Here is a 27,987-nt window from a genome sequence, read left to right on the forward strand (position 1 = left end):
TGAAACAGCGCTCGGGTGTAAACGATAAAAAAACCTAGACATGGTGTGGGGTATTTCTTAATTGGGATATATGCCATCATACCGGCGGCCAACACAGGTACGACAGTAGGCTTGAAATGTACGAGAACTATGCCAGTAGCTGATTCAAATATTCTATAACAACTGGCACTTGGATGTCTCAAGGATGCATTGGCTTGCCCGCACACGAGCACTCCTATGCTCATTTCCATCCCAAGTAATCAGATAGAAGATTTTCCAATTCACGCTAGCAGTCCACAGACTGGTGTCCTTTGTCAAGTAGGAACCGATACAGCCGAAGTAGTTCACAACATGTACACACGCCACAGCTTATCGACATTGCACGTTGGCACAGCCAAGAGCATAATAATAATAATATTTGGGGTTTTACGTGCCAAAACCACTTTCTGATTATGAGGCACGCCGTAGTGGAGGACTCCGGAAATTTTGACCACCTGGGGTTCTTTAACGTGCACCTAAATCTAAGCACACGGGTGTTTTCGCATTTCGCCCCCATCGAAATGCGGCCGCCGTGGCCGGGATTCGATCCCGCGACTCACAGCCAAGAGCAATTTCTGCTTACTGTAGTTACTGCTGCACCCATAGGCCACACATTGGTTCCTCAACAAATATGTGTGAACCGACGTAACATAAATTTTTCGCAGAACTAGCTATAACATCTCCAGATCGTTCTGCAGCAAGTGATACAGCGTATATTTCTGTGGTTAATTGCCAAGTTTTGTTAATTTTCTGTCCTTTCTACCATGCAGGGTACTCATGCGCTCACTTCAAGACGACGATCCCACACCTCAAGAACAGCCTCTCCTTAATGATAAGTAGCGAGATTAAATGAAAGGAAAATATCACATATGTAACTAGACTGATACTGTGTTTTCCTTTCATTTAACCTCCTTCTGCATGTAAGGAAGCATTCATATGCCCAATAAATATTTTTTTAAATTTATTTCGTTGAGTAATGTCTAACATGCAGCATATGTACGGGCCCACGTAGATGTTGTCAAAAGTGCTGCATCCGCGCTGGACATACATACATGCATACAGGCTGCATGTATCAAGCACCAAAGACAGTCACGCACAGGTAACATCTTTAAATAAGGTCTGACCGCCATTGGGACACATCAGAAAATGTTACCACACGTGGTGGCCAATTTCCTTATAGCAGTGCTATGAGCAACAGCAGTGTAATAAATAAGCCCATTAGATATTCATTAGGAAGACATGAGAAAGTCACCAGAAAACTGCTTTGAAGCGCACATTAGGAAGACATTTCACGCTCACAAGAAACAAACTAATCAAGAATTCAACAGAAAGACGGTGGCCAATATGTTTTAGAATGACATTAGGAATACATCAGAATATTCGAAAGAAACTCATCAGAAAGTCTAATGGCTGTGCTCTCAAAACTCATAATACTTTCATATGAAACTCATCTCATATTTTCTTATATGTATAGTCTTCGAGCTGGATTGAACGAGGCGGCACTTACACGAGAAATGAAGATGAGCAACAAATATTTAAGCAAATTTTACTTCTAACGTTCTAGATTCAATGCTTACAACACATACTGCATTTTGCGAGTTTTAATGCATATCAACTTGGAGCGACATCTGAGTACGGCACCGGTTTCGAGAAAATCATCCTCAGTGTGCGTGTTACAAAATCCATTGCCGAACGCTAGAGCTCTTTTTCTATGCTTCGCAGGCATAAAGCGGTTCGCACTGAAAACGAAGAGCTGAAACAATACAATAAAAATTATTTATGCGCCTTTTCCGAGGGTAATTTAGTTGAGCTGCAGAGCTTGACGTAACGTTTCATACGTGTCATCATGGTAAGGAACGGCGCTTCGTTAAGAAAAGTAAAAGAATTAGCCGGTTAAATGTAATGCCACCTTTTTGGGTGCGACGTTATTAGTGACGACATTAGTACCGCTTTCTACTTCCGGGTTTCCCGTAATTTCGCGGAAGTTTTCCTCACACCGCGGGTCCCTGAAGTCTAAGATACTGTGCTTTGGTGTGCTGTAATCAGTGATTTCTAAATAATTCAAATTTTTCCAGAGACTTCAGTAACTCATCTCTCGACTAAACTTACGCTCCGATATCATGTATATAACGAAATCCACGAATTTTGCGCTGTACTATATTGTTCTATTTCTTTTTCTCATTTCTTTTTCTGGTTTATCTTGAATTTCGTCCACGGTCGTCTCGGGAGGTGAACGGCCAGTGCTGTGCAAGAAACAAGAATGTCGCTCGGTGCTCGTGCCGCTAAAAAAAAAACATTTGATATACGAGCACCTAGGATTATATATTTAAAAAAAGTCTAGTTCCGCATTGCGTGGAAGAATGCCATTGACCCACTTGACAACTTTCTCGAACTCTTTCTTGAAGTCATTCATGTAATTCGCCTTGCTGTAGTCGATGGATCCAAATGCGATGACGGTAATGCGGTCTGGGTCCTGCGCGGTCCTTTTCGAGAGTTCCTGTGGTAACAGGACAGAACAGGATGAACTTTGCCACAATTGTACAAACTCCCATTTGTTGCCTGCTAGGAGGTCCTCCTCCCCCATCCCACCCCCCCGACAGTTCTTACTTTAAAACCCCCGATTGTGCATTCATACTTTGTGTTTGAAAATAAATTCAACTTCAACATGAGTTCCAATATTCCTACAGTTCGCACTAGTGACACCGAAGTGCGTCAAGTTTGTACCACAGACATCAGCCTGTCCGATGAGCGCCAGTAAACTACCCGTGGCCTTGCGCAGGGAAGGGAAACGGACGGTGCCCACGCTGAATGCTTGGCACATCATGTATACTGTTACCCTGCTGTGATCGAGCTATACCGGGCCATGGCAGCCATGTTCTGATGGAAGAAGGGGGGGGGGGGTGGCGAAATGCAGAAACGCCCGTGTATGCGCGCAACCGGCGCTGGAATAGTTAAACCACATTCACCCCACAAAGGCATACCCCATAATTAGATCATGGCTTTTGGCGCGCAAAACCCAAGAATGTAACTTTTAGTTACATGCGGAAGATAGCTTTACCACGCATTGCGCAAGTTGCATTATACTGCGCGTTTTGCTAATGAAAGGAGCCAGCTGGAAGTAAAAGGTGCGGACATCGTTGGTTGTCAAAACGTTGACCATGCGGGCGTGAAGCTCGCGTTGGCAGAGGCCGCGTTTCTTCTCTGCAGCAGGATTACTCCTGCGTGAGGAAGCATCTTAAGCAGAGAAATGATCGAGATAGCAACATTTACAGAAACGACGCAACGCAGCATGAATTCGTTATTTCACAGTTCATTCCAGTGATATTAATAATGTTTACCGTTGAAAATAAATAGTGATTTAAGGACTACTTTAGCGTCGTATCTCGCAGTTCATGCATGGTATTGCAACTGTAGTGCAGGTAGCATCTCTGTGATGCATTTTCTTGAAACAAAACTTTAGGGCCAACTTATAGGATAGTGGTTTTATCGGCCGCGTAAATTTGTAATCATGCGCTAGCTCACTAACTTGCAAACATGAACACATCTCACTCGATGACGGCGGAAAAGTCACTGTCAGGTCGCTAGAGCGAGGAAGCGCGGCAACAGCAGCGAGCAAAATGACCTTCGTGCTGCCTTTCGCTTCAACGCGACCTATGCGGCAAAAAACACAGTGCACACGAAGCTATCAGCACTCGGCGCACTCTGTCTCCATCGCAGATCGCTTTCAGGATAGGGCCCGCTGCGGCCGCGCCATACACAGCAGCTGCCGGAGTGGAACGCCCGCCGCTCCCTTCCCTCCCCGCCCCCAATGATTTGCGCCCGACGGTATAAGGCGCGCTTCCTACCCCCCTTTCTTCTCTTGTGCACGTTAGATTGGGCCGCCATTGTCAGCTCACCCTCGCACGGTTTCACTCGCGCATACAGCACACTGCGCGCGACGACGATGTTATCGCCTGTGGACTTCACGCTCGACATCACGGCGACGCCGACGACAACGGCAGAAATGCGCCTGGAGTGTCTAAGCAATTGCCATCGAATTAAAAGTCCTTCCTACTTCTTCGGACACGTGTCGCTGCTAAAGAGAAGGTAGCGCGGTGAGGTCGCATCGCCTAGGTGGCTCGTCCGCGCAGTTAGCCTGCTTCTACTCGCCTTCCTGCATACACTTTGCGCGAGTAACATAGCAGGACCTATAGTTGCCTGTGTCCCAGAATGGGCTCAAGTGCGCGTTCGAGAATTGGCGCTACTGCCGCAAGCATTCAATGAGGAGTTGTATACACTCAAGTTCGTCGTTTACCATTCAAACCTTGCTCAATCGCACTTTAACGGTCAATCGGCTTCGTAGTGATGACATGCCAGACGTAAACAGCGCGGTTTCGCTCAAGTAGCTGCGACAATGGCGGTTGGAAATGCCGGGACAGATCAGTGCACGCACTCATTTTTTATTTTCCCTTTCGTCCGCTGGCCCCCATTTGTTTCCGCATCGCGCGGACTGGAGCCAGTCTGCGGCGCCTTGCACCTACGGCTAACGCGTATCCTGTGTGTTGGTCATTTCTGAAGGCTACACCATAAAAAAAGGTTTACACCCTTTGGGTCGTATTTTTTCCCCAAACAATAATCATTATCTTTCTTGCCCGCATTTCCTTTCTTTAACGCTGCGAGCCCGGTACTTCCTAGTCACGAACGGCTTGCGCGTTATTAGCTTGACACAGCATTCTCGACAGGAAAGTAGCGAGCGCCGAGTTTTCAAGAGAGGAAACGCAAGAAAGGCAGTAGACGATTATTGTTTGGGGACAGGAGAAGCCCCAAAGGGTGTAAAATTTTTTAGAGTGTAAGCTGAATAGCGGTGCCCGTGGCTTTCCCTCGCGATTGCACTACGGCACTGTAAAATAGTTTACACCCTTAAAAGTGAGAAAGGGTGTAAATATGTATAACTCCCACCCCGAGGGTGCGATTAATACAATGACACCCAGAGGGTGGGAGTTGTAGAGAAATTGCACCCTTTTGAGCGTTTAAGGGTGTAAATTATCTTAAATTGTACGCCGAGCCCCACTACTGAGGAGGCTCAACGCGAAGGAGATTGCCTTGAAAGTTTTTTACTGCGAAGCTGTTTACCTCCACCAGCAGGCAAATGTTCCGTGGCGGTCCACAGAAAACTCGCCTTTCTAGAAATCGACAATCTAGCGCAAAAGACACACGTAGCGCACGCGCACACGGCGAAGAACGCGGCAACTGTCGACACGGAAACCTCAGTGTATATATACCACAGCGATCATAAAGCCGTCGTGAATGTCGCGGTGCAATAAATGGCTATACAGGGCATTTGACGGCGTACTCATTTCATTCCTCGTATATTAGAATAGGTTAAGTGAATGGTAACAGCTTCGCTGGCAATCCACCTTCACAGACTGGATGGGACCTTCAATTTTTTTTCTTGCAAGTTTTATTCACTCTCATTCATTCACATATACAAGCTCCACCAAGGCTAGTAATCCACTAGATTCGTAATCGGGAGACTACCATGCACCGCCGCGCGGACACCTGCCCCTTAGTGGCGCGCATCGGGAAGCGATGCTGCCGCAGCGACAGTCCACTGGCGGGCTTTCTGCATTTTAAGGCGTAAGCCTTTGGTGGCTCATGATCCGTGCACGGTGGACGCAGGAAAGCGGTGATCACCGGCGAGAGGAGCAAGGAGAGGAGGCGCCATGCCAGTAACGCTGTGCGAGGGGGCACGTGGGAGAGCGGGGAAATGCGCGTGGGGGTGCGCGCATGTCTGCGCTCTTGGATGTTGACAACGAAGCTCGAGAACAAGTTAAGGAACGCGCTGAAAGCGATGGGACGAAAAATGTTAGGCATAACGTTAAAAGACAGGAAGAAGTTAAGCCGCTGCCGCCAAAGCCGCCCGCGCTATCATATCACTATAACATGCTAGATCGTGCGGGCAGATAACCGGTGCAGCATTAGAGTTACAGAATGCGTACTAAGCGGCAGTCGAGGAAGACAGAAAAGGGCTAGTTGGAATCAGCTAGCGCAAGACAGAATTAATTAGAGATCGCCGGGAATGGCTCGCGTTATGGCAGCGTACATAAAAGTAAAGTGATGATGATGACGAAATTAAGGCTTCCGTACCATAGCATCAGCTCTTATTAACACTTTTATTATTATTATTTTTTGCTGGCGCTAAAGATGTCTGGAATTCACTACCTGATAATACAGTATCTTGTTCAGTCGTTCAGGAAAAAAACTGGATGGTCATTCGCACCAATCCCGACTTGAGCGTCAATTGTATATTTCCTTTTTGTCGCGTTGCTTTGCGATTTCATCTGTTTAAGCTACTATTACTATCGTTTCTTCTTTTTAACTTCTGTAACACACTGTATTACAACTGTACTGAAATTTATAATATTTTCGTATAACCCACTATTCTCTGTGAACATTGTTATCCCGACGTGACATCGCGGTGCGCAAGCCACTTGATAGTGTAGGCATAGTGACGCCCAAAGCGGGGTTGTACGTGTATTTGGCAATAGGCATGACCCGAAAATAAAGGCACACTAAAGCGAAAAAGACCAGTTTCAGTAGAAATAGTAAATTATGCCTCTGCAATACAAAAAAAAAATCAGAAAAGAAACGTCGGCCGCTCTTTCTGTGAGAAGTGGCTCAGGAAGTTCAGAAAGAAAACGCGCGTAAGCGAGGCACGGGTGACAAAGCCAGCTTGCAGTTTCTTTTTTTTTTTTTTTGCACACCAGCACATCGTGACGTGATTACCTTCGGCGCTGTCTGCTCGGGTTGGATAACTTGTTATCGGTAAAAACGTACTATGCTGTATTTCAAAGTTTAAAAAGAAACGTTTGCTGCGCAACCACAGCTAAACTACGAGAATACACATTGAATGCCTGACGCCACTCGCGTCAAGCGTTGACATTTAGGCGCGAAATTAAAAATGAAGAAACGAACCAGGTGGTTTAACTTTCAATTTCTTTTTCATACCAAACATATAACTGCGAAATTAAAGAATACACGGTTTCGGAAGAATACATTATCGCTCCAAACTGCTGAGACTTCCGGCTATGGCAAGCTTAGCAACTGCGTACTGGCCAAAGCCAAAGCCCAGTCCCACTTTGGCTTGAGATGGGTGGTGCGATGTCGGCGCCCACTCAGCGAGTTTCGCACTCACCTTTAAAGCGGCTTTTTGTGAATGCACCTTGTTCGTTTCATCCGCTTTCGTGAGGTGGTTAAGAATGCCGTAGCTCTTAATGTTACCGCTGCTCTGCAGCTCGTTGAGATGATCATCGGCCGACTTCAATTTCGGTTCAGTGAGGTACCTGCAGACGAACGAGACAAAGGTTAAGCTCGCACGAAAGGCAGCGTTACCAGACATCGTCCAAAGCCAGTTTGGGTGAGCGATATTGACCATTCTACGGTTGCATGCCACAATAATTTTAGTGCGCGGTACTCCGGCAAGCGCGGGCGGTTTGCTGGATGAGCAGGGGCGTGAACGTGAGCGCCCAGATTGGTGGCGTCGGTTGGTGGTGCAAAGCTCAACCGCATAAACACAGAGCCCATTGCTATATTCTTCGTGGCTGGGGTGTACATTTCACCATTCGTCGGTGTTGTACGTGTTCTAGTTGCAAGTGGTTGCAAGAAATGAGAGAGAGGGTGACAAGGCAAGAAAGGACTGACCAGACGAGACACCTATATTGCTTAGAAGCACCTCCGACATGCTTGGAAGGTCGTGGAAGTTGGTACAGTTACGTGCGTAGTCTACGGAGTCACATTAACGAAATTTTGAATAACTTATCTTAGGCTGCTAGTGTATTCGAGCAGATGTAAGCCCTATCTCGAAAAATAACTCAGTTGAAGTGTCAAATTACGGATAAATGAACTCTTGTGAGAGCTACGTCGACAGATATTTGGCATTTGCGGGCTCGCTGAAAGCCAAGCTGGCTCGGCAGAAGTGCACTAACGACGTTGTTACGTCTCAACACGGCCAAGGGCATTGATTTAACGGTGACATTTATGGGGTTTTAAGTTCCAAGATTGCGATGTGATTACGATGTACGCTATATATATAGTGAGGGGCTCTTGGAAACTTTAGCCACCTGTGGCTCTTTAACGTGCACCCTACGCACGGTATACCAGCTTTTTTTTCATTCCAGCATCACAGGAGTGCGGCCACCGCGGCCGGAACCAAACGTCTGACCTCGAGAACAGTAGAGCAATTCAATAGCCACTGGGATACCTCGGCGAAAACAACGCGCTTGTCTCTCAATCGTCCGTGCTCAAGATATATACATATATGCTATGCAAGTGGTTTAAGAAATGTCATGCACTTGATTATATTGCGAGCACCCTCTTAAGCCATAGAGATTACGTTCCTGCCACTGAAGACGGCAAGAACGCGAAAGTCCTAGTCACGTGCTCGCACATTATACTGTCTCCTGCATCGGTTCCCTTTGCTATATAAGACGCCACCCGCAGTCCACGCCACACTACAGAGTGGGCCAATCCCGGAAATAGCGAAATACTAAGCTGTACTTATAAGCTCTGCGAAAGACTGAGAAAGGTAGATGAACCAAGCCCAATACCCTGCGAGTGTAGTCATACAAAGGTTTGCTTTCTCTAAGAAATGGTGCTCTTGATTACGTGCATTTCTTGCAATGTAATTCTTGCTTTTATTTCATTATAAACTAAGGAGAGTAATGATGGTAGTGTCGTCGTAGATGAAAGCTATTGGGTAGGAGAGCAGCAGCAAGGTCGATCTATCTCGATCACTAAAGCAGCAACAAAAAAAGACAAACGTTTCCCCTACCGGAAAGTGGCGGTAAGCGGAGCTTTTCCTGCGTGCACCTGACCTTCGTCACGGTTAACTAACTCTCAGTTAACGGTGCCGGATTGCTTCGGCCTCCCGCTCCCTCAGCTCGGGACCTTCTCGTTGCTGTCACATCGCCTGGGCTCGGGCGGCTCTAACGGTTGGATCGGCGCGCCGACAGCGAGCCCTTTCACGGGCGAGCTCTCACCGCCACTAGTCGAACGCTGCCCTTTCCTCGAGGAAACGCACAACGCGTGGCCGTCCCATTCGTTTTCAAAGACTGAAATGAAGGGAAACGAAGCCGGCGCAGCGCGCGTTACCCTTTCCTACCATTTCCCCTCCACGGCTGCAGCGAAACGGCTCCGATTGGTTGCGCACGTTGCGTGAGCGCGCGCCTATGCAGCTGGAATCCTTGCTAATCACTCACGCTCCGGCGCCGGCGCAGCTGTCAACTCATCAAGCCGCCTTTCTCCGCAGGTGCTCTGCTCTGGAAGCAACAGTGTTTTTTTTTGCGTGATCACAACGACGCCAGTTGTGAGCCAATACAAATTTCGCCGGAAGAAAAATTGTGTGGATCCCACGCACTGCGGAAATCGACGTTATGCGAAAGATTTTGCGTGCAGCTGGCTATGCCGCGTTGTCTTGGGTTTCTGTAAAGCGTTACCTGGTTGACTTATCTATTTGTGTAGGTGCAGCATTTGTGCTACTCGAGTACAGTGTACTAAAATTAACGCCAGTGCGTGAGTGTGTGACGACAGCCACACGTCGACGACGGTACCGACGATCGCACGACTTTCTCGAAGGGACAAACTGATGCGAGCCAGCCCGCGGAGGTGCGAGATGGGTAAGAAACGCAGAAACTAAATGTTCATTGACGGCAGCACGTGGTATCACTTGTAAGACCCATGCGGGTGACTTGACGGCAGAACTGTAGCGCAACCATAGTTTCGCTATAGAAGTACACGTGTCCTTTTACATCCATTCGAAGGAGCGGCATCGTGCGGCTGCTCTCCTTGGCCTAGCATTTTTGACACTGCCACTGTGGAATTCGATGCAGCGTTGCAGTACTCGGACACTACGTGCACCAGGCAGGAAAGAGCAGGTCTTGCTTGATTAAGCGGCCTGTCAAAAGCAGATGGGCCGCGAAAGTCCGTGTGAGCTTCAGGTGATACGAGGAGGCGGTGCCTCGGCGCTCGGAAATCAACGCTCGTAGGAGACTTACTTGCCAAAGCCTTAAGTGGTTCGTTTCACGATGACCGTGAAAAAAACACGGCGTCTAGTAGAGTGGTACAAAAAAATGGCAGTGCCTTAGCTCGGCTATGCCAGTATATACGTAGCGAAAGCTAAGGCATAGCATGGTAAGCCTTGGTTAATCCTGATTGCAAATCCCGGTTAGTCTGGTTGTCTAGCTATGTTGCGGCGTTTAGCCAGTCGTTCGGCCCGCTGTTCGTCTGTGTCCTGGGCGATTCGTTTTCTCTTCTTCTCGTTCCGATGTTGATTCCAGGCTTCCTCCTGCTTACCAGAATTGTCGCCGTCAATACTGCCGCCTCAAGTGTGGTTGCAGCGCACGCGAGCTCTCCTTTTCAATCCTCCGGCATGTTATCAGGCATGCGACGCAGCTGGCGAAGCGTGCGGAGGCGACCGCAACGATGAGGAACGCGCTGTGACATCATGTGCCTCCTCGGAGCACCGCCACGGCGAAATCGCAAGTTCGCGGCGAGGCACGCGTTGTGACGTAATGTGCCTCCTCGTAGCACCGCCACGGCTAAATCGCAAGCTCGCGGCCAGTAAAACTTTCGCTTTAAAACCACGTGACCTCCACGCGAGCGGCGGGGGGAGATCAGAACGAGCGGCGCGCGCAGAGAGAAAAACAGTTGAGTCTCTGACGTCACGCGGCGGCGGTTGTGGCGACAGTCGACTGCGAAGCGAGAGAGACGGCGATGGAGGAGGCTGGCCCAACGGATTGCGCGGTGGGCCTCGGAAGTACCCGACCGCCGAGGATGCACGCTAAGCGAGAAACGAGGTGCGACGTGCGAAGCGGCGGGAGCAAGGTGTTCGACCGCGAGTGCTGCTTTGTCCTGCTGAGATGATGCCACGTAATTGTGTTCGACTTGTGTTACACATGTGTAACACTTATTGGCGGCAAACATGTTGCACCATTACGTAGTCCATTAAGTGCTCCCATGTGTCGTTGAGGGGATCAACCACGCGTGTAACTTCACGTTGTGGCTTGTTATGTCTGGCTACAAGCCTGACCTCTCTGCTCGTATTACTTAATGCATTAACAAGCGTGCGCCAGACTTTCTCCTTCACGCGCTACAGGCGTGCAACATGCTGCCGAACTTTTCAATCGCTGTTGCAGCGGATGGAACCACCACCCGGTGTTCTGCTGCTGAGATGCCGGGATCGTGTGACGCGTGCAACTTGGTTCTAGTGAGAGTCGGATTCCGAAGCTGCAGTTATGACACAGCGACCATCACCAAAACGAGCATGTAGTCATCGGCCCAAACTGGTTAACGAGTTGGTCTTCCCTAGGCTGGCGTAGGTTTTTGTCACGAGATAACGTCGTGCCGTGAATGCGTGCCTGCATGTAGTGACATTCATGGGAATCATGTCGTGACTTGACATACACACCATGGTATCCACATGCTAATCATTTTCTGACATACATGGCATGACATGTCGATAATGTCATATGTGAATGCCACGCATATGCAGAATACACCCAGTTAATGAAATGATTGTCATGTCATTCAAACCATTACAGGCATCTCATTTATGACATTCATGTCATGATGAAATTGTCATTCATGTCAGTTCCACTTTCTAAGAAAAATACCATGATATCTACGACATAAATGAAAGGACATGGCATGCATCACATGAGCGATATGACATGCATGTCATGAGGGGATTGTCATGAAAGACATAAATGACTGGAGGTGATAACTGAATAATGTTCACTGACTGACTAACTGATAGAGTCGTGGTATCTTTTTTAAACCGATATAGATCAGAATAATTGCGGCGAGGCATGCGTGCATGACATGACACGAATGATATGCTCATGTGTCATGTCATACCATTTATGGCATTCAGGCCATAACACGGATGTCATTCATGTGATGAAGGTTATATAACGTCATTCATACCCAGATACATCTCGGGTTAAAGAAACGACCACCACAGCATCATGACATTCATGCAATTTCTCATAAATTTTGTCATGTGATGTCATGCGTGTCACGTTAGGCACGCATTTCATTCACGTCCTGATATATATTGTCACAGAATGGGTTAAAAGAAACGATCACGACGACATGTCATTGACAGCAATAATGTCATGACATACATGTATGCCACCTACGTATGTCATGTCATTGATGTCATGATTGTCAATCATGCTATGTATGCATGCATTCCTTGCCGCCCTATGCCTATTCTGATATAAGTTACACAGGGTGTTTCACGTAACTTGAACACAGGATTTTAAAAAAGAGTGGTTAACGGTAGCTGGGTAAAACCCGAATCGTAGGATGAAACCAATGTCACATTCTCTTTAGGGCCAAGTGCGTTTCGTTGCCTTGTAGAGGGGGATTCAAAAAGGGCCTATAGATATGTACGTGCGTGTGCGTGCGTGTGTCAGCGTGCGTGGTGATTTTAACGCGATAGCGCTAAGGGCCCCGTGTTGCGAGAAATCCGATGCCGCAGGTTGTTATACGACATGCGGCACATGCGGGTTATGCAGCTGCACCGCCCTGCCATCGCTAAATGGTTGCTCATGGCTTACATCCTGGACAAAGTTATTCCTCGGAATTGGAGAATGACAGCCCACAGACATATGTCATGAAACAAAACACCGACAGCGCATGCCTTTTAAGCTAAATCTTCTCAGACTGAAAATGTTAAAAGTGCGAAGCAATAACAGAAACCTCAAAACGATGTACTCTTTCTTGACCGAGGCTCATGCACCACCTCCCGAATCGGGCCCACGCAAGAGACCGCGTTTCTGCCAGAAAGCTCGCCTTCGTGCATAGCGTTCGCCGCCAGCGTATCCCGGTAAACATTACGGTTACATAGGCTGCTGTTGCCGGGAAGCGTGAGACGCAGTCAGGGACCTTGGAACGCGCCGGGGCGTCCCACTCTTGAAGGCGAAGCTTAAGCGTCCCCCATTTTTTACATCTATTTCCGAAACTGACAAAGATATGTTTTCGGTCCGTTTCCTTGTTCGGACAAGTTCTTCATCTACAAGGATTGAATAATGAGGTCTAATGTTTCAAGGCAACGCTGCAGGGGTCATCAGAAAGGCTGCAGCGGAATGTACCGGATAAATCTCGACCTCCCTGCGGTTTCCGTGGAATCTGCAGCTGGACTATGACGTGCCGCAGGTATAATGTGCAACCATGGCAGATATTGTGGTATTGCTCGCAACATATATATCCACTCACCGGTAGTCGAAGGAAATGCCCGGCTGAACCCGCGTATATTTCTTGGCCATCTGCTGGAAGGTGATCCAGCTGGTCTGCACTTCAGCGCCGTGTATCTTTTGATTCACGATGATTACGTCACAGTAGAACAGGTACTCGCAGGGAGCCTCCCCTGGGTATATGGCCGACACGGCGGCGCCCCTTCCCACGGTGCAGAGGATTTTCTTCACTGGAATCGAAATGCAAAAGTAACATAACATTGTACGCGTACGTACCATATAGAGCGAGGATCATATTTACTCGCGGCAGTCACTGTGAACATATGCTAATGAGGCTGCTGCAAAACCTAGTCGTTAAATATTGCGCATTTACGTACGGCATGGTAGCCGATCGACATGACACAACTGGGAACCATGGCTGTGTTGTTTAGTAGTTAGGCAACGACTGACTCGCACGATTGTTTTCAGCATAATGATTCTGCGACATGGGTTGTTTTGCGCAATAGCTTTTTCTTTTTTTTTTTGTTTTTTCTAGCAGCCTCATACTCTTAAAGGGGTCTTTAACCTCTCCTAAGGATTGGTGAAAAAAAAAACGCTACTATCCGTCGCGGTAAAGCTGGTACAGCATAAAGCTGTTCCGCACCACATAGGGCACGCAGACGGGAGCACGTAAGAGCACGCACGCACGGGAGCACGCACGGGAGACGGGAGCACATAGTCACCCACTACAGTGGCATGTTGTGGTTGAGGTCGCTGAAGGTCGCCGAGGACAACAAGGTGCTCTGATCGGTATCTGAACGATGACGCCACTCAACGTCCGTGCGGAACGCATTCGTGCGGAACTTCATGTGTCCACCCTTAGTGAGTATGTTAATACTTCAGTAATCCCTAGGGGCCTTCGAATTCGTGTAAACCCAGCCACCTCTGAACTATCGACCGTAAACAAGCATAAGTGGCAAGATGTACTGACTAATGCTTCACTCCAGCTAGTCCGTATTATTTTAAATCACTATGAATCATCGGCAAGTTCACTTTTAAATGTAGAAAAAACCTTGGTTGGCCAACTTGCCTCGCATGAAGTACATTTGCTGAATGTTTACGAAGAAAGAAAGGTGAACGCGTTAACCAAAATAAAAAGTCGGAAACTGCTACGGGACAATGTCCCGGCGATAACATACTCTACCAAACAAACCTGTTCGGCAACTTCTGTAATCCCAGTTGCTAAAGCATTGCCGGAGACAACCAACCCGGGCACTACCATAGTTAACCTTTCCCATGTTGCGCTTCTGCCTACGGAAGAAAGGGTTCTTTCAAAAGGCCTCAATTTCTGTCCAGCCACCGGGGGCTTCGACGAATTCCAGTTAATGAAAGACATTGAAAACTTCTCCCGAAACTTAAGACTCAAAGAATATTTTCATGGCCGCGCTAGCAGCAAACAGGACCACCCAGCTATACCGTCCGCGACACACTGGACGCCTGCCTCACAACGGGACAAATGCCTAGACCTATATATCAAAGCTGTTTCTCGCGACGTGCTCGACACCTACAAGACACGCGCCCCATTCCAGAGAAATCTTTCCACTAGCGAATCCGATGCTCTTAGAAGCCTAAGCACGCGCGATGATATTGTTATTAAACCGGCAGACAAGGGTGGCTCGGTCGTGATAATGACAAAAGAAAATTACAACAAAGAAGTCGTAAGACAGTTATCTGACGGTACATTTTATAAAGAACTTCCCTGTGATCCTACCGACGAATTCCTTTCCATCATTAAGGAGACCATAAAAGCATTGGTGAAGAAGCAGAAGATCGACGATAAAACAGCACGCTCCTTGATCCCACTTAGTCCAATAGCTGGGCGCTTTTACCTGCTGCCCAAGATACACAAACCAGGTAATCCAGGCCGTCCCATTGTATCCGGCATCAGAACAGTCACAGAATACATCTCTCGTTACGTCGACAGTCTAATCAAATTTATTCCAGCCACATTTTCTTCTTTCATTAAGGATACTAATGCTTTTCTTAATGACATAATAGATCTAACCGTTCCCGAAGGCTCGCTTCTGGTAACGATGGATGTCACTTCCCTCTACACGAATATTCCCCATAGGGATGGCATTCAAGCTGTCTTGAAATCCTATGAACACCTCCAATGTAATAGCCCGATTGATAGCTCAACCCTCGAGGTTCTGCTTAAGTTAGTTCTCGAGTTTAACAACTTCGAATTTAATAATTCTCATTACGTACAAATTAGTGGGACATCGATGGGAACTAAAATAGGCCCCAACTATGCGAATGTTTTTATGGGAGTGCTCGAAGACGCGTTCCTTAATAGTGTACGACTAAAACCGATCTACTTTAAGCGCTACATCGATGATATATTTTGTATTTGGACGCATAGCGAAACGGAACTCCTAAACTTCATTGCGGAATTCAACCAGGCACACCCCGCTATCAAATTCACGCATCATTACTCACCGTCATCTGTAGACTTCCTTGACGTGACGATTACCATTGCCGATGGACGCCTAATCACAAAACTCTACAAAAAGCCAACTGATAATCATCAATTTCTTCATTTTGAAAGCAGCCACGTGCGTCATTGTAAGACTGCGATTCCATATAGCCAGGCACAGCGCTTTAAGCGCATATGTTCCGAAGAAGGCGATTTTAATTCTTGTTGCCAGGAACTCAAAAAGAAACTTCTCAACCGTAAATATCCAGAGAAGATGATCGATGACGCGATACACCGAGCGGCAGGATATGACCGGATGGACTTTCTTAAAGGCAGGAACAAGCCCAGTGGCTCCCAGTCGACTAATTTGATACTCACACATTCCGCATCTAACCCTAAGGTCTCAGGCATACTCCGCAAACACTATAACATTCTTACCCAAAGCGACAGGTTAAAAGCCATTTTTCCTGAGCCACCTCGTGTCGTGTATAGACGTTCGAAAAACATAGGTGACATACTAACGTCTTCAAAAATCGCCACTTCTAACCCGACCGGTTGCAGCCGCTGCAATAAACCACGTTGCAAAGTCTGCGCTCATATAACGCCTACATTAACTGCCACCAGCACAGCCAGCCAATTCATGTTCACTATTAAAGGCAGTTTCAACTGTGATTCATATAACGTAGTGTACTTGCTCGAGTGCGGCACTTGCCACATGCAATACATAGGGCAGACTGAAACACCTTTCAGGATCCGCTTTAACAACCACAGGTCACATGCCAAATCCCAACCAAATCTACCACTCTCGAAACATGTTAACATGCCGGGCCACTCATTTAATAATCTCAAAGTAACAATACTCGAATCTGCATTCCGCACCAACCATGACCGCGAGCTTCGCGAATCTTACCTGATTCACAAATTTAACACTGTCTCGTCTGGAATAAATGAAAACAAAGGAAAACTAACCTGTCTAACTTTAGATTGAGCACAAATATACACTTCCCGCACAGTGTACAGACATGATTTCAGCGCTTTTTTCTGTCTCTTATTTTACATGTGGCTTTTTTGACGTATGTCGCTGTGGCTCGAAGTTGAACGCTTAACATATTACATTTTTAGATAATTCGAGGTTGCACTTAGAGATGCCATGTGTCAAACATCACGCCTTTGTATCTGCACGTGTAAGTCATTTTGTTTTCACTACACATAACCATTGTAACCGCTGGCACTTACTTGAGAGTCATGTTTGTATGTATTGTATCGTGAACACATCTGCATTTCATTTTTTTGTATATTCCAAAATGCGTGTCATGTACAATCATTTATAATGCGCAATGATAATGATTTATGATGCGCAGTGTATGGTCGAGTCAGTGTAGATAGCGCGCCCTCTGCTCGTGATACGGTGCCTTTAAAGCTGTGTATGTGTTGTCCATGCGTTACTGTACTCTGACGAAGGCTGGTCCACCAGCCGAAAACGTTAAGTAAGAAAAAGAAGTCTCCCAAAAAGTTCGTCGTCTCTTTCCTGCGTATATATATATATACATATATATATATATATATATATATATATATACACTACCAAACGCGAACTAAACTGAACACGCGAACTTAACCTTTAAGCTGACGGATGGCCTCCAGTTCGGCGTGTCGTAGGCATCAAAATCAGAAGCAGTGGCGCCTTTGTGAACATCCAAAAATAAAATTTGAACTGCGGGATACGGTGACGTTCAGCAGGCGGGGCGTTGTGGGCACCACCAACGCCTCCTAGATAGCACGCCTGTGCACACTGCTCTAATGATGTCGTGCTGCTTGGGCCGAAATTTCCACTGCCGAGCCCGGCGAGACGAAAGCGGTGACGTCGATATCACCGCGGCTTATTCGAGAGCACCGCCATTAGATTCTATGGCATACTATGGTCGGGCAAGCTAGGATGACGTCACGGATCGAAGTGTACAGGTCTTGAGCTATCTAGAAGGCGTTGGTACCATTCGCTCCACTATAGTCTTTCGCAGTGAAAGGCGTCGAAGAAGGACGGGAAGCACCGCGGATGGCATCAAGGCGATTTTTGATTGCCAATAACACCGCTTCTGCTGAACGCATTGAAGTATTTTTTCATGCAAAGTATTTCATAAACCGTCTTTTTTAGCGTCAAGCGCATTTCTCGACGTCGATAAGAAAGTGGTTCAGGACCCCTTTAGCTCCAGTTAGGCTGCAGCTATTGGTGAATAAGCTTAGAAACAGCTTCCGGTTAATTATAAGTACTCGGCATGATTGGAAAATACCGCACACGGAACCGTGTCTTATAATGGGATGTTTATTTCTTTTTTACTTTTTAAATACACGTAATAAACTGTTTCACAGAACAGTACTCCACGTAGCCGTAACTATTATTTGGATCATTGCTTCACACACCCCTACCGATAACAATCTCTAAAGGCTAACTGCAACGAAATTTCACTGTGCCTAAATTTCTTATAAATGAGCAGTATATACCACTAGCGATCTTGTTAACGCCACAGTGCTCACAAATGTATAGTTTTCGTGTTAGTAGCCTTTAAGCAGCTCCTAAGCCCACGATGGCGAGTGCAGATGGTGGCTGCGGCTTTTATGGAAGCCTAGTTCCGTTATCTTGCAGTGGGCTTAGGCGGGCGCAGCCTTATATCAGAGGTACAATAATAGGCAGCATCATGTGTACCTTATACAAGGTATATATATCTATTAGGTGTTCATGCAATATACGTTTATAAAAGCTCGTAACCTTTTGGACCCGTTAATATCTGTGTACATCATCGCGACTATGCTCCAGTGAAACCTATTCCGATTTATTACGATCTCAACAGTACAAGGTCGGCTCCCGCCGGATGACAGCGAAAATGCATGCTGCTTGCTTAGCGTTGCCGGAGAGATAGAGAACGACCTGCCGCTTGTTCGTCGCCAGTCACGATGCCGTGCGCCCCGAACGCACGCTTGAGAGCAGCACAATACCACTGCACAAACGCTCCGTCACTTGGCTTTTGTCGTATTTCGCGGGCTTTCTTTTGCAACCCAGAAATAATGACCCCGTGAGACCTATCGCAAAGGAAACAACTCAGTCGGTGGTTTCTGAAGGTGCTCTACAAATCTGCGTGTCATGCTTCGGCTCCTCAGCCAGTAACTAAAGAGCTGGGTAAATAATCTTAATTAATGAGTGAGTTATCGGGAAATCAACAAAAATTGTCCGAATTATTATAGGCTATAGCAAACAGTATGCGTTCGGCTCAATTCACTCCTGAAGCACCTTTCATTTTGAAATTCTCGGCTCAAGTTATGTGGGACACCCTGTATATATACAGGGTCGCTAACTTGCTGCCTCAACGATTCCAAAACTTTGATTTCGACAGTTCGTCTTCAAAGTTAATTGCAGCACAAAAAGAAAAGCTGATCGGCTTAAACTGCCAGTTGTGTATGACTTGCCCTATTTCACGCACGAAGTTTCATTCGTATCGGTCATTTGGTGGCCTATGTCGGGAGTACGCTTGCGTTCCGCGTGCATGCCAATAGGGAAATCGCAACTGTGATATAAAAATTATGCGGTCTTACGTGCGAAAACTACGATCTGATTATGAGGCGCGCTGTTGTGGGAAACTCCGGAAATTGTAACAGCTGGGGTTGCTTAACGTCCACTCAAATCTGTGTACACGGGTGAGTCTTGCATTTCGGCCCCATTGAAATGCGGCTGTCGCGGCCCGGATTCGATCCCGTGACCTCCTGCTTAGCAGCTTAACAATTGACCCATAGATACGCTCTCAGAAAAACGGTAGTAAAAAGTTAGTAACCGTGGCTGTCACTATTTCCGTCGGACATTTAATAATTTTTTTACTGCAAACATACTAACACAAATAATTTATGCAGGTGCATTGAGGCTAGGTTAGCGAAGTCTACCACTTCGTCTTGGTCGCTGTCTAATACGACGAATCGTGACAGTTTAACACAAAATATGGGTATTGCTTTTTTCTCATTATGTTTTGTTAACAGTTACGTGGCATGTTGTCGCGCAGATATATACAGACAGTTAGCCATAAAATTTAGGCCCTACATTCATAGGTGCTCCCCCCGGGTACTGCTATAAGCACTCCTAAAATCTTTCTTGAACTATGCATACATGTCGCGTAGTAAATGTGTACAGTTGCCCGCGCACAGTTGCCCAAAGTTGTAGCTCCCTGGTAATTTTGACCATAAGGTACCATGACAAATGATTGCAACAAAAGAATACACATCTCGTTTTTCATTTGTTTGCCTTGGTGGTCTTTTATAATTGCATTGGCCTAATATGACCACCTAAACGGCGCTAATAAACTAAATAGCTCCATCTATTTGGCTGGTAACTATATTGCAGTTATGTTAGTAGCGGTTAGTACGTTTTGTAGTTGGTAAGTGAGCAAGCACATTGGTAACGGTTGCTATCTATTTTTCGGTAGTAAAGTTACCACCACTACATGTCGTCATGACCTGCATATGTTACCGTGTAGTCAATGTTGTAGCAAACATTTAGCCTAAGTTTAGTAACTACAACGACATTTTTTATAAGATTTTACAGTCTTCTATTGACAGTTTGTCACTTCCTTCGGCATTTCAAGAAGTAAGCGTACGAGTCACTGCTTTTTAGACAACCTGCTCGCTAGCGTAAGCGCACTTCACGCATTATTTCAGTGGCTGTCTGTCGCTTACCTATTGGCTGCAGCGTGGTCGTCGTAGGCTTGGGTGTTGTCGTAGGCTTGGGAGTCGTCGTAGGCTTGGGAGTCGTCGTAGGCTTGGGAGTCGTCGTAGGCTTGGGAGTCGTCGTAGGCTTGGGAGTCGTCGTAGGCTTGGGTGTTGTCGTAGGCTTGGGTGTTGTCGTAGGCTTGGGTGTCGTCGTAGGCTTGGGAGTTGCCGTAGGCTTGGGTGTCGTCGTAGGCTTGAGAGTTGTCGTAGGTTTGGGAGTTGTCGTAGGCTTGGGAATCGTCGTAGGCTTGGGAGTTGTTGTAGGCTTGGGAATCGTCGTAGGTTTGGGAGTTGTGGTAGGCTCAGACATCGGCGCGGGCTCTGTAATGAAGACGCGGCAACGTAATCGTCAGTACCACCGTGAAGCAGAAGATTTCTGAAAACGTTGAAGAATAACGTCGGAATCCATTGACATACTGCATGCCTGTAAGCAATGAGGCAGGAAGAGACTTAATTTGCGGGCAACGATGGAGGTACGAATACATCGGCGCCGATTTTCTTCCGCTCTGTTCTCAACGTTGAATTAAAATTAACCCTTTGAAGGGCTAATTTTTTTTAAATACAGCGGCGCGTATAACCTTGCTCTGGGACAAATGTCCACGCTAGTACATATCGTACATATCGCTAGTACGTCGCGTTTGTTTCCTTTTGCTGGCATCTAATGCGTGCGCACCATGCACTATATTATGTTACAAAGACATGGCAGTTCCAGGCTGACTATACGGGCTGCGCAGGCAACAAGAGCTGGCGCACGTAGACTCCTCGCAGCAAGCATTCAGAACGGCTGAAACAAGTTGGTGCAGCCAATCTCCACTCCTGCGTCCATGGTTGGCCTTATGTTAGAGACCTACTGCAAATGCAATTTGGTTCAAATGGTTATAAATGATTAGCACATGCTCATGAAGCAATTTCGGCAAATCGGCATTGCTGGTAATTGTCTTTTTTTTTATTATTAGAGTCTTCAGCACAACGCTTAAGCGACGGCGCGCGCACTTTGGAGGGAGCGCGTTTGACTATCAAATCGCCTCCGAGATTTTTAGTTTGCGGCGGGCAGCCGCGGCTGCTACTAGAGCCCATGACGTAGATGCGCTGAGACATAGACGATAGGCAAAGAGGAGACACACGTAGCGCGACTATCAACTTGTTTGTTCAAAAGTCCAGTCGTCACTTGTATACGCTTAAACACGTGACACTTGACATGCTCACTGCACTCATTACGCTTCCAAAAACCGAAGTTTCTTTTCTGTCAACGTCAGGGACGCTATAACCTGAGACGAATTTGGCTGTCTTCTACGAAGGTATACTGCGTCGTTGGGATCCGCCCTTCAGATAATGCGTTAAGTGACGCGTTCAAGCACTCCGCGTTAAGCGTGTAATTTATTACGAGGTTTTAAAAGTGTGCGTCGCCGCCACTGATCGAAGCGGCGCTTCTCTTATTTTTCAGCCGCTCCCTCCCTATAGACGTTGTTAGCCCAATTGACGTCAGTTGTACGAGCTATCCGATTGGCTACCAAGGTCACGTCATGGATAGCTTTTTTATCGTAATAGTTGGAATGTTGGTTAATTTGTTTCTATAAAAAAAGAAACAGAAAGAGGAAACACAACGACAATTTATCACTACGCTCAAGTACTTCCCGCACACAGAAAGTGTCGTCTGGTTGTGTTCTCTGTTCTCCGTGTTGACCTGAGCTGCGCCGTCAGTGTTGGTCTCGACCTTTCATTTCAGGAGCACTTTTTACGTTGTGTGCTGCAAATCTAGCGTTCGGGAACATGTAAAGCTGCAACATCGTGTCCCCCATGCAAGGCAGCATTCGAATGGAGTGGCTGCACCGCACAGCGTTGTCGTATTCGATCAGCGGCAGCATCTACGTGTTTGCGGCCTTCCCGCTAGAGGATTACGACTACAATAGAGTTTTAGCGTGTGCGGTATTCGGGTAAACGCGAGCGCAAACGGACTGGGCGTTTTACCGGATGAGCGGAGGCCGGCCCACACGTGAACGACCCGCACGGTGCAGCCACCTAGGGAAACAAAGCTCAACCAGACAATACTGTAGTAACCAAGCGTATTCTACTTTGGTGCTGGTGTAAATTTTCGGCAGGAGCATAATCGCGAACACGTTATCTTTTTAAATGTTTAAAAAGGTTTTACGCTTGGTTGTAGCAATAGTAGCTCTGTGTTTTGTTGGTTAAGCTCTGCGTCACCAAGTAATTGCAGCATGCAGGCCGATCAGGTCGCTTGCGTTTACACATCATCATCATCACAGCGGTATTAGTATGGAGGAGCTTTAGTTTACGCCTCCGCCCATCCGTCAAAACGCCCAGCTCGCCTGCGCGGTTACTGATATAGGGAGTTATAGTTAAGCGAGCCAGCGGGCCAGCGCAAACGCCAGTGCGCAGGCGCGGTACAACGTGCGCAGTGGCGCCTACGCTGGCCCGCTGGCTCGCTGAGCTATAGCTCTCTAATAGCGGACACGCTCGGCGCTGCGACAAGCGTTCGCAACGCACGCTGTTTGCTGCTTAGAGAGCTCTCGCGGGTGGTTGACGGCCACGAGGCTAGCGGAGAGCATCGACATGTTTGCAGAGCGCAAAAGAACGAAAACTGAAGGAAGAACACAACACAGGCGCTGACTTCAAGGGATCTTTGTTCGCGAAATTGCCAGAATTATATACATGAGCAAAAACACCGAGTACAGCTTACACGTAAAATGATAGAGGCTGACAAGATACACCAGCTGGGTGACCTTTGCATCAGCATGCAAAGGTCACCCTCACCAAACGAAATTGCTCTCACCAAAAACGAAATCAAATATCTGTCTATGATGCAATAGGGGTTCATGTGTGACATAATGCAAAAGTTATTTTTTCATTCCTTTCGATCATGTATACAGTTCTGGCGATTACGCCAACAAGTACCAGTTGAAGTCGTCGGCTGTGTTGTGTTCTTCCTTCCATCCTCGTCTTTTGCGCTGTGCAAACATGTCGATATTGAATCACCAACTCGCCCAAGCTTCCACCTTATCTATCGGAGAGCTTGAAGAGGCTTCGTGCGCTGGCTCCAAGACAACCGGAAATAGACGACATGACGTCACATCATGACGCAAAGCGAGTGAAGGAGGAGCTTTGCCCGGATCACTCGGCATACAAGTTAAGGAGAAAAAGCATGGCTAGGGAGGAGGATAACTTGAAATTGTCCGTAGCTCTCTTTATATGGCTCGCTTCACTTAAATTGTGGCGCTAATGTTTTACTGTATCTTACCCCTACGTGTATACAAAATTTGTGCAAACAGTTTCAGGGACCCTTAAAACGTTCTCAACGCTTTAATATTAAATATTTTTGTTTCTTTTACGTCCAGTCAAAATTTACACAGCTGCATTATTACTGTCTCTGCATGCATTACGAAGTCAGATGCGTCGGGGTCACCACAGAAGTAAAGCAGCATGGTTGAGTGAAGACGCTTAGTAGCCGCTCACAGGAACGGCAATAAACCTAGCATTACTATATTATTATTGATCGTAAGCATACGTGCAATTATCATCATCATCATCAATCACCATATCAAAGTGAGACCCCCTTCCTTGACAACCTGTTATCCCAGCCTGTTAGCGCACGTGTACGTTTGTGTGTACGTGCATATGTCTGAGCATGTGTGTACGTTTGTCAACGTGTGTCTGTGCGCGTGCGTAAGTGTGAGTGGGTAGGTATTTTTCACAGTCGGTAGAGTTTACTTTAGATGCAACATACGCCTTCCAAGATTGCCGAAAAAGTAATTTCTCCGTTCAAGTGTATTTAAATAGGCGCTTATGCATAAACCTTCCTCTTAAATGACTACTTTTATGTTTAAAGCTTTCTTGCGAATATATCACGAAACCGAACACAATTCCTTTTACGAAATGCCGAGTCTATTTTCCCAGGCAAGTGCAGACGACTTGAGCGGAATCACGAAGGCTTTCGTGTACACTCAAAGGAGGCGCGACTGAGATGAGAACCAATATGGCGCCGGCAAAGACCGTGTCCCCATTCTGAAAGCCTGGCTTGGTATCGAGGGGCCCTACGTTCTAGTAGATGTTGGCGTCGCCGTGCGTGGCGGCGCGAAGACATCCCTCGTGAATGTTGTTGCCCACACAGCGAAGCAGAGCGCGTGCTTAATTCGCCGATTTGAAATGCATTCCAAGTTGTTGGATGCTCGAACAATTGTTTCAACTGTCCACTGGGAACAATTTTTTTTCTTTGGTTTCTGAACACGAGCGTGCCTCTGTGACCAGCGAGAGCGGTGGATAAGAAGTCCGCGCCGCACACAGTGAGTGTTTGTAGACATCGAAGCACCTGCAAGGGCGCGTCACTGAATCGTGCTTACACAACAGCATGCCAGAAAATTTGCAGCGTCCCTTTCATTGGCAATGAGACGTCAAACAATCCTGCATCTCCGTCACATATTCCGTCAAATTTCCCTCAATCCTAGTGCAAGGTGAATGCTGTCGCCCCAGAAAAAAAGTTGCACCATCAACACGCGCGCCTTTTAAGTGCACAGTGCCCACAAAGAGAAATTTCTGTCTCGCGTCATTAAGTCAAGGGTATCACTGTGACATCTCCTGGTGCACTTTTCGAGAAAGGAAAGAAAAAGCACTCGCAGAAGGGTATTCGGGGCAACGCAGACAATGTACTGAGCCTGTAAAAGTTACTTATGCTTGTCATGTCATGCACACATTCCACACGTGTCATTCATGTTCATGACATGTCATCACACGCATGACATTTCATGCGTGTGATGTGTGCGTGCGCATGCCATTCGTGTCATGCATGTCATCTCGTGTCATGCATGTCACTCTTGTCGTGCCATGTCATGCGTGCACATCGCCATCATGATATGGATGGCATGGCATGTGTGCTACGTTATTGATGTTACGTATTTCATTTCATGTGCGCATGTCATACATGTCATGTCTGCATTTCATTCCATTCATGATGTCACGTGACGCACGTCGATAATGTCATGACATTCCACCATGCGTGCACGTTATAATGTCATGAGATGTCATGAATGACATTCAATTCATGTCACGTCACGCGTGTTACAGATGCGGCTAATTATGGTGTTGATGGCACTGAAGGCAAAAAAAAAAAAAACGTCATGCGGCGTCTGCGAAGTTGGCTTCGCAGCACGGCGCAACATTTGTCGTCATTTTAGTCCACGTGATTGCGCTCAGCGACTAACGGCGCGAGCGCACGAAGAAAAATATATGCACAACTCTGCTTTCTTTGGGAACAAATACAGGGACACTAGGACTCAGGCGAGTGGCGCTCCACCTGGTGCAGATCCAATGAAAAAGAAGAGGGGGCGTCGGCACATCAGGCGCTGGCTCATCAGTAGATGCACTTTGCTCCCTGGGAAGTCCAGACTAATGTCGTGCGTTCAGACAGTCGCGTCAGCGGCTGTGTTAGTGTTTCGTGTATAGGTGACGCGCCTTCTATGAGCGGTGCGAGTGGTCCTATACTGGAGTGTCGACGGAAGAATGTCCAGCTTGTGCGCCGATGAGTAGTCCAGCAGCACGTCTTACGATTCCGCTCAAAAGGGGCAAAACAGTAGAAATCCTATGCGTTATGTGGCACGAATCTCACCGACTGCCCTCGAATTTCTGCACTGCGACGGCGTCTCCAAATTTAAGCCAACGTGCTCAACCACAATTTCAATTCCCTTGAACTACATTGAGCAGCTGACTTGTAGGAAGAAAAAGATATTCATGCATATTATCTGTCCTGTGTATTTATACGACAAATTGTTTCACCCATTGTAGACTGACATCAGCTAGCGCTGTTTTAATTCGCGTTTCACTACCATTGAACGCATTTTGAACTTGTACACGCGCACTTATTTCTGAAACAACAGCTCTCGTTTTCTCGCTGTCAAATGACATTCAGGATGCGTTGTTGGGCAAGTTGGTTCATTGTAATAGGAAACATTGGTTGCACTTTCTAGACAATCACATGTAAGAAGACAGGACCTGTCTTCTTACATGTGATTGTCTAGAAAGCGCAACCAATGTTTCCTATTAAAATGGCATTCAGTTACGGGCGCGTTGAAGCAGATACGAAAATAGCGCTACTAAATAAATTGAGACATTAAAGGGCTTCATCTTTCTTGAGATCACGTGGTGCGAATGCCGGCCAACACGAGCGTGCTCATTCCGAGAGGTGCTCGTGCAGCACAGCTTCACCACCTACGTGATTGCAGGCGCCTTTCGAGGCATGTGTGACGGATCACGGATTCCACGTGCACTTGAAAACGATGTATGTACTTACTAGTTGTCGGCGCAGTAGTCGGCTTGGTAGTCCGTGGTGGCGAGGTTGGAGAGCTCGACGAATAAGAAGCGGGCGGATGATCGCCGTCGTCACCACCAGAGTCGCCACCTTCATCGGCTGTGTCTGCAAGGTGACGTCGTGGATACTGGAATAAGCGGTTCGGCGCCATAATCATCCCTACTGAAAACCCCCCGATGTTAAACAACAGCATCTGACATGCAGGAAAAACGGGTTTTTGCATGAGATTCCTACGTTTCATACCGGATTATTTCATATGGTAGCTATGGAGGCACAGGATTTCTTTTTCTTTTTTCAAGCGAAACTTCTATTCGCTCACAAGTGGCGTTGTCGTGGTCACGCAAAACTCCAATTGCCCCCAGAGCAGCGCAGCTGCGGGAAAGGGCGGTTTTATCAGTTGACAGCTGCGCCGGCGCCTGAGCATGAGTCATTAGCAAGGATTCCAGCTGCATAGGCGCGCGCTCACGCTAAGCGCCCAACCAATGAGAGCCGTTTCACTGTCGCCGGGGAAGCTGCATGAAAGAGTTCCGCGCGCGCCGCGCCGGCTTCGTTTCTGTTCAGTTCAGTCTTGACAAACGGATGGAACGGCCACGCGTTGTGCGATCCCCCGAGGAACGTTGCGCCAGCGTTGTGCAACGGTTGTGCACCGTTGTGCAGCCAGCGTTTGACGACCGATGGCCAGGGCTCGCGCGTCAAAGGCGTCGGCGCGCCGATCCAGCCGTTAAGAGCCGCATGAGCCCAGGCAATCCGACAGCAACGAGATCATCCCGAGCTGAGGGAGTGCGAGGGCGAAGCAAACCGACAACGTTACCTGTAGGTTACTTAACCGTGACGAAGGTCAGGTTCACGCAGGGCAAGCTTCGCTTACCCCAATTTTCCGGTAAGGGAAGGGTTGGCCAGATTTTTCAGTAGGGATGCCCTTTGATTACTTGTGACACACGGACAGAGAAACGGGGCGCTTTTTACGGTGTGGCTGTGAGAGTGTTCACGTGGCGTTTGTCATGATTCAGGGGATATCTTCCAGCCGAAAAGAACTAACACTCAAATAGTATCTTGCTGAAACATCCCAGTTTCATCTTTCTCATACTCGTCTGCAACTTGTATAGCACTATGCAAGCTTGATTATCAGAGCCATTGTTCAGATATGCTCACCGGTGGGTGACGACCCAGACGTGGCGAGAATGATAACGACGATTACAGCCGCGAGCAGTAGACAC

At 47.3% G+C, this 27,987-nt stretch overlaps 1 protein-coding gene across 1 annotated transcript in view; it reads right to left on the reverse strand.

Moving 5' to 3' along the window:
* The window catches only part of LOC142587172 (uncharacterized), a 47,488-nt gene extending 20,626 nt beyond the window's left edge, over window positions 1–26,862 (reverse strand). Inside the window, exons 1-5 of the mRNA XM_075698058.1 lie at window positions 26,753–26,862; window positions 20,422–20,775; window positions 13,276–13,483; window positions 7,193–7,340; window positions 2,394–2,515 (exon numbers count right to left, since the gene is read on the reverse strand). Coding sequence (XP_075554173.1) covers window positions 2,394–2,515; window positions 7,193–7,340; window positions 13,276–13,483; window positions 20,422–20,764 — 821 coding nt within the window. The 5' untranslated portion in view covers window positions 20,765–20,775; window positions 26,753–26,862. The remainder of the gene's footprint in view (window positions 1–2,393; window positions 2,516–7,192; window positions 7,341–13,275; window positions 13,484–20,421; window positions 20,776–26,752) is intronic.
* Between the last annotated feature and the right edge of the window lie 1,125 nt (window positions 26,863–27,987).

The sequence above is a fragment of the Dermacentor variabilis genome, chromosome 7, assembly GCF_050947875.1.
Source record: "Dermacentor variabilis isolate Ectoservices chromosome 7, ASM5094787v1, whole genome shotgun sequence".
Taxonomy (NCBI): domain Eukaryota; kingdom Metazoa; phylum Arthropoda; class Arachnida; order Ixodida; family Ixodidae; genus Dermacentor; species Dermacentor variabilis.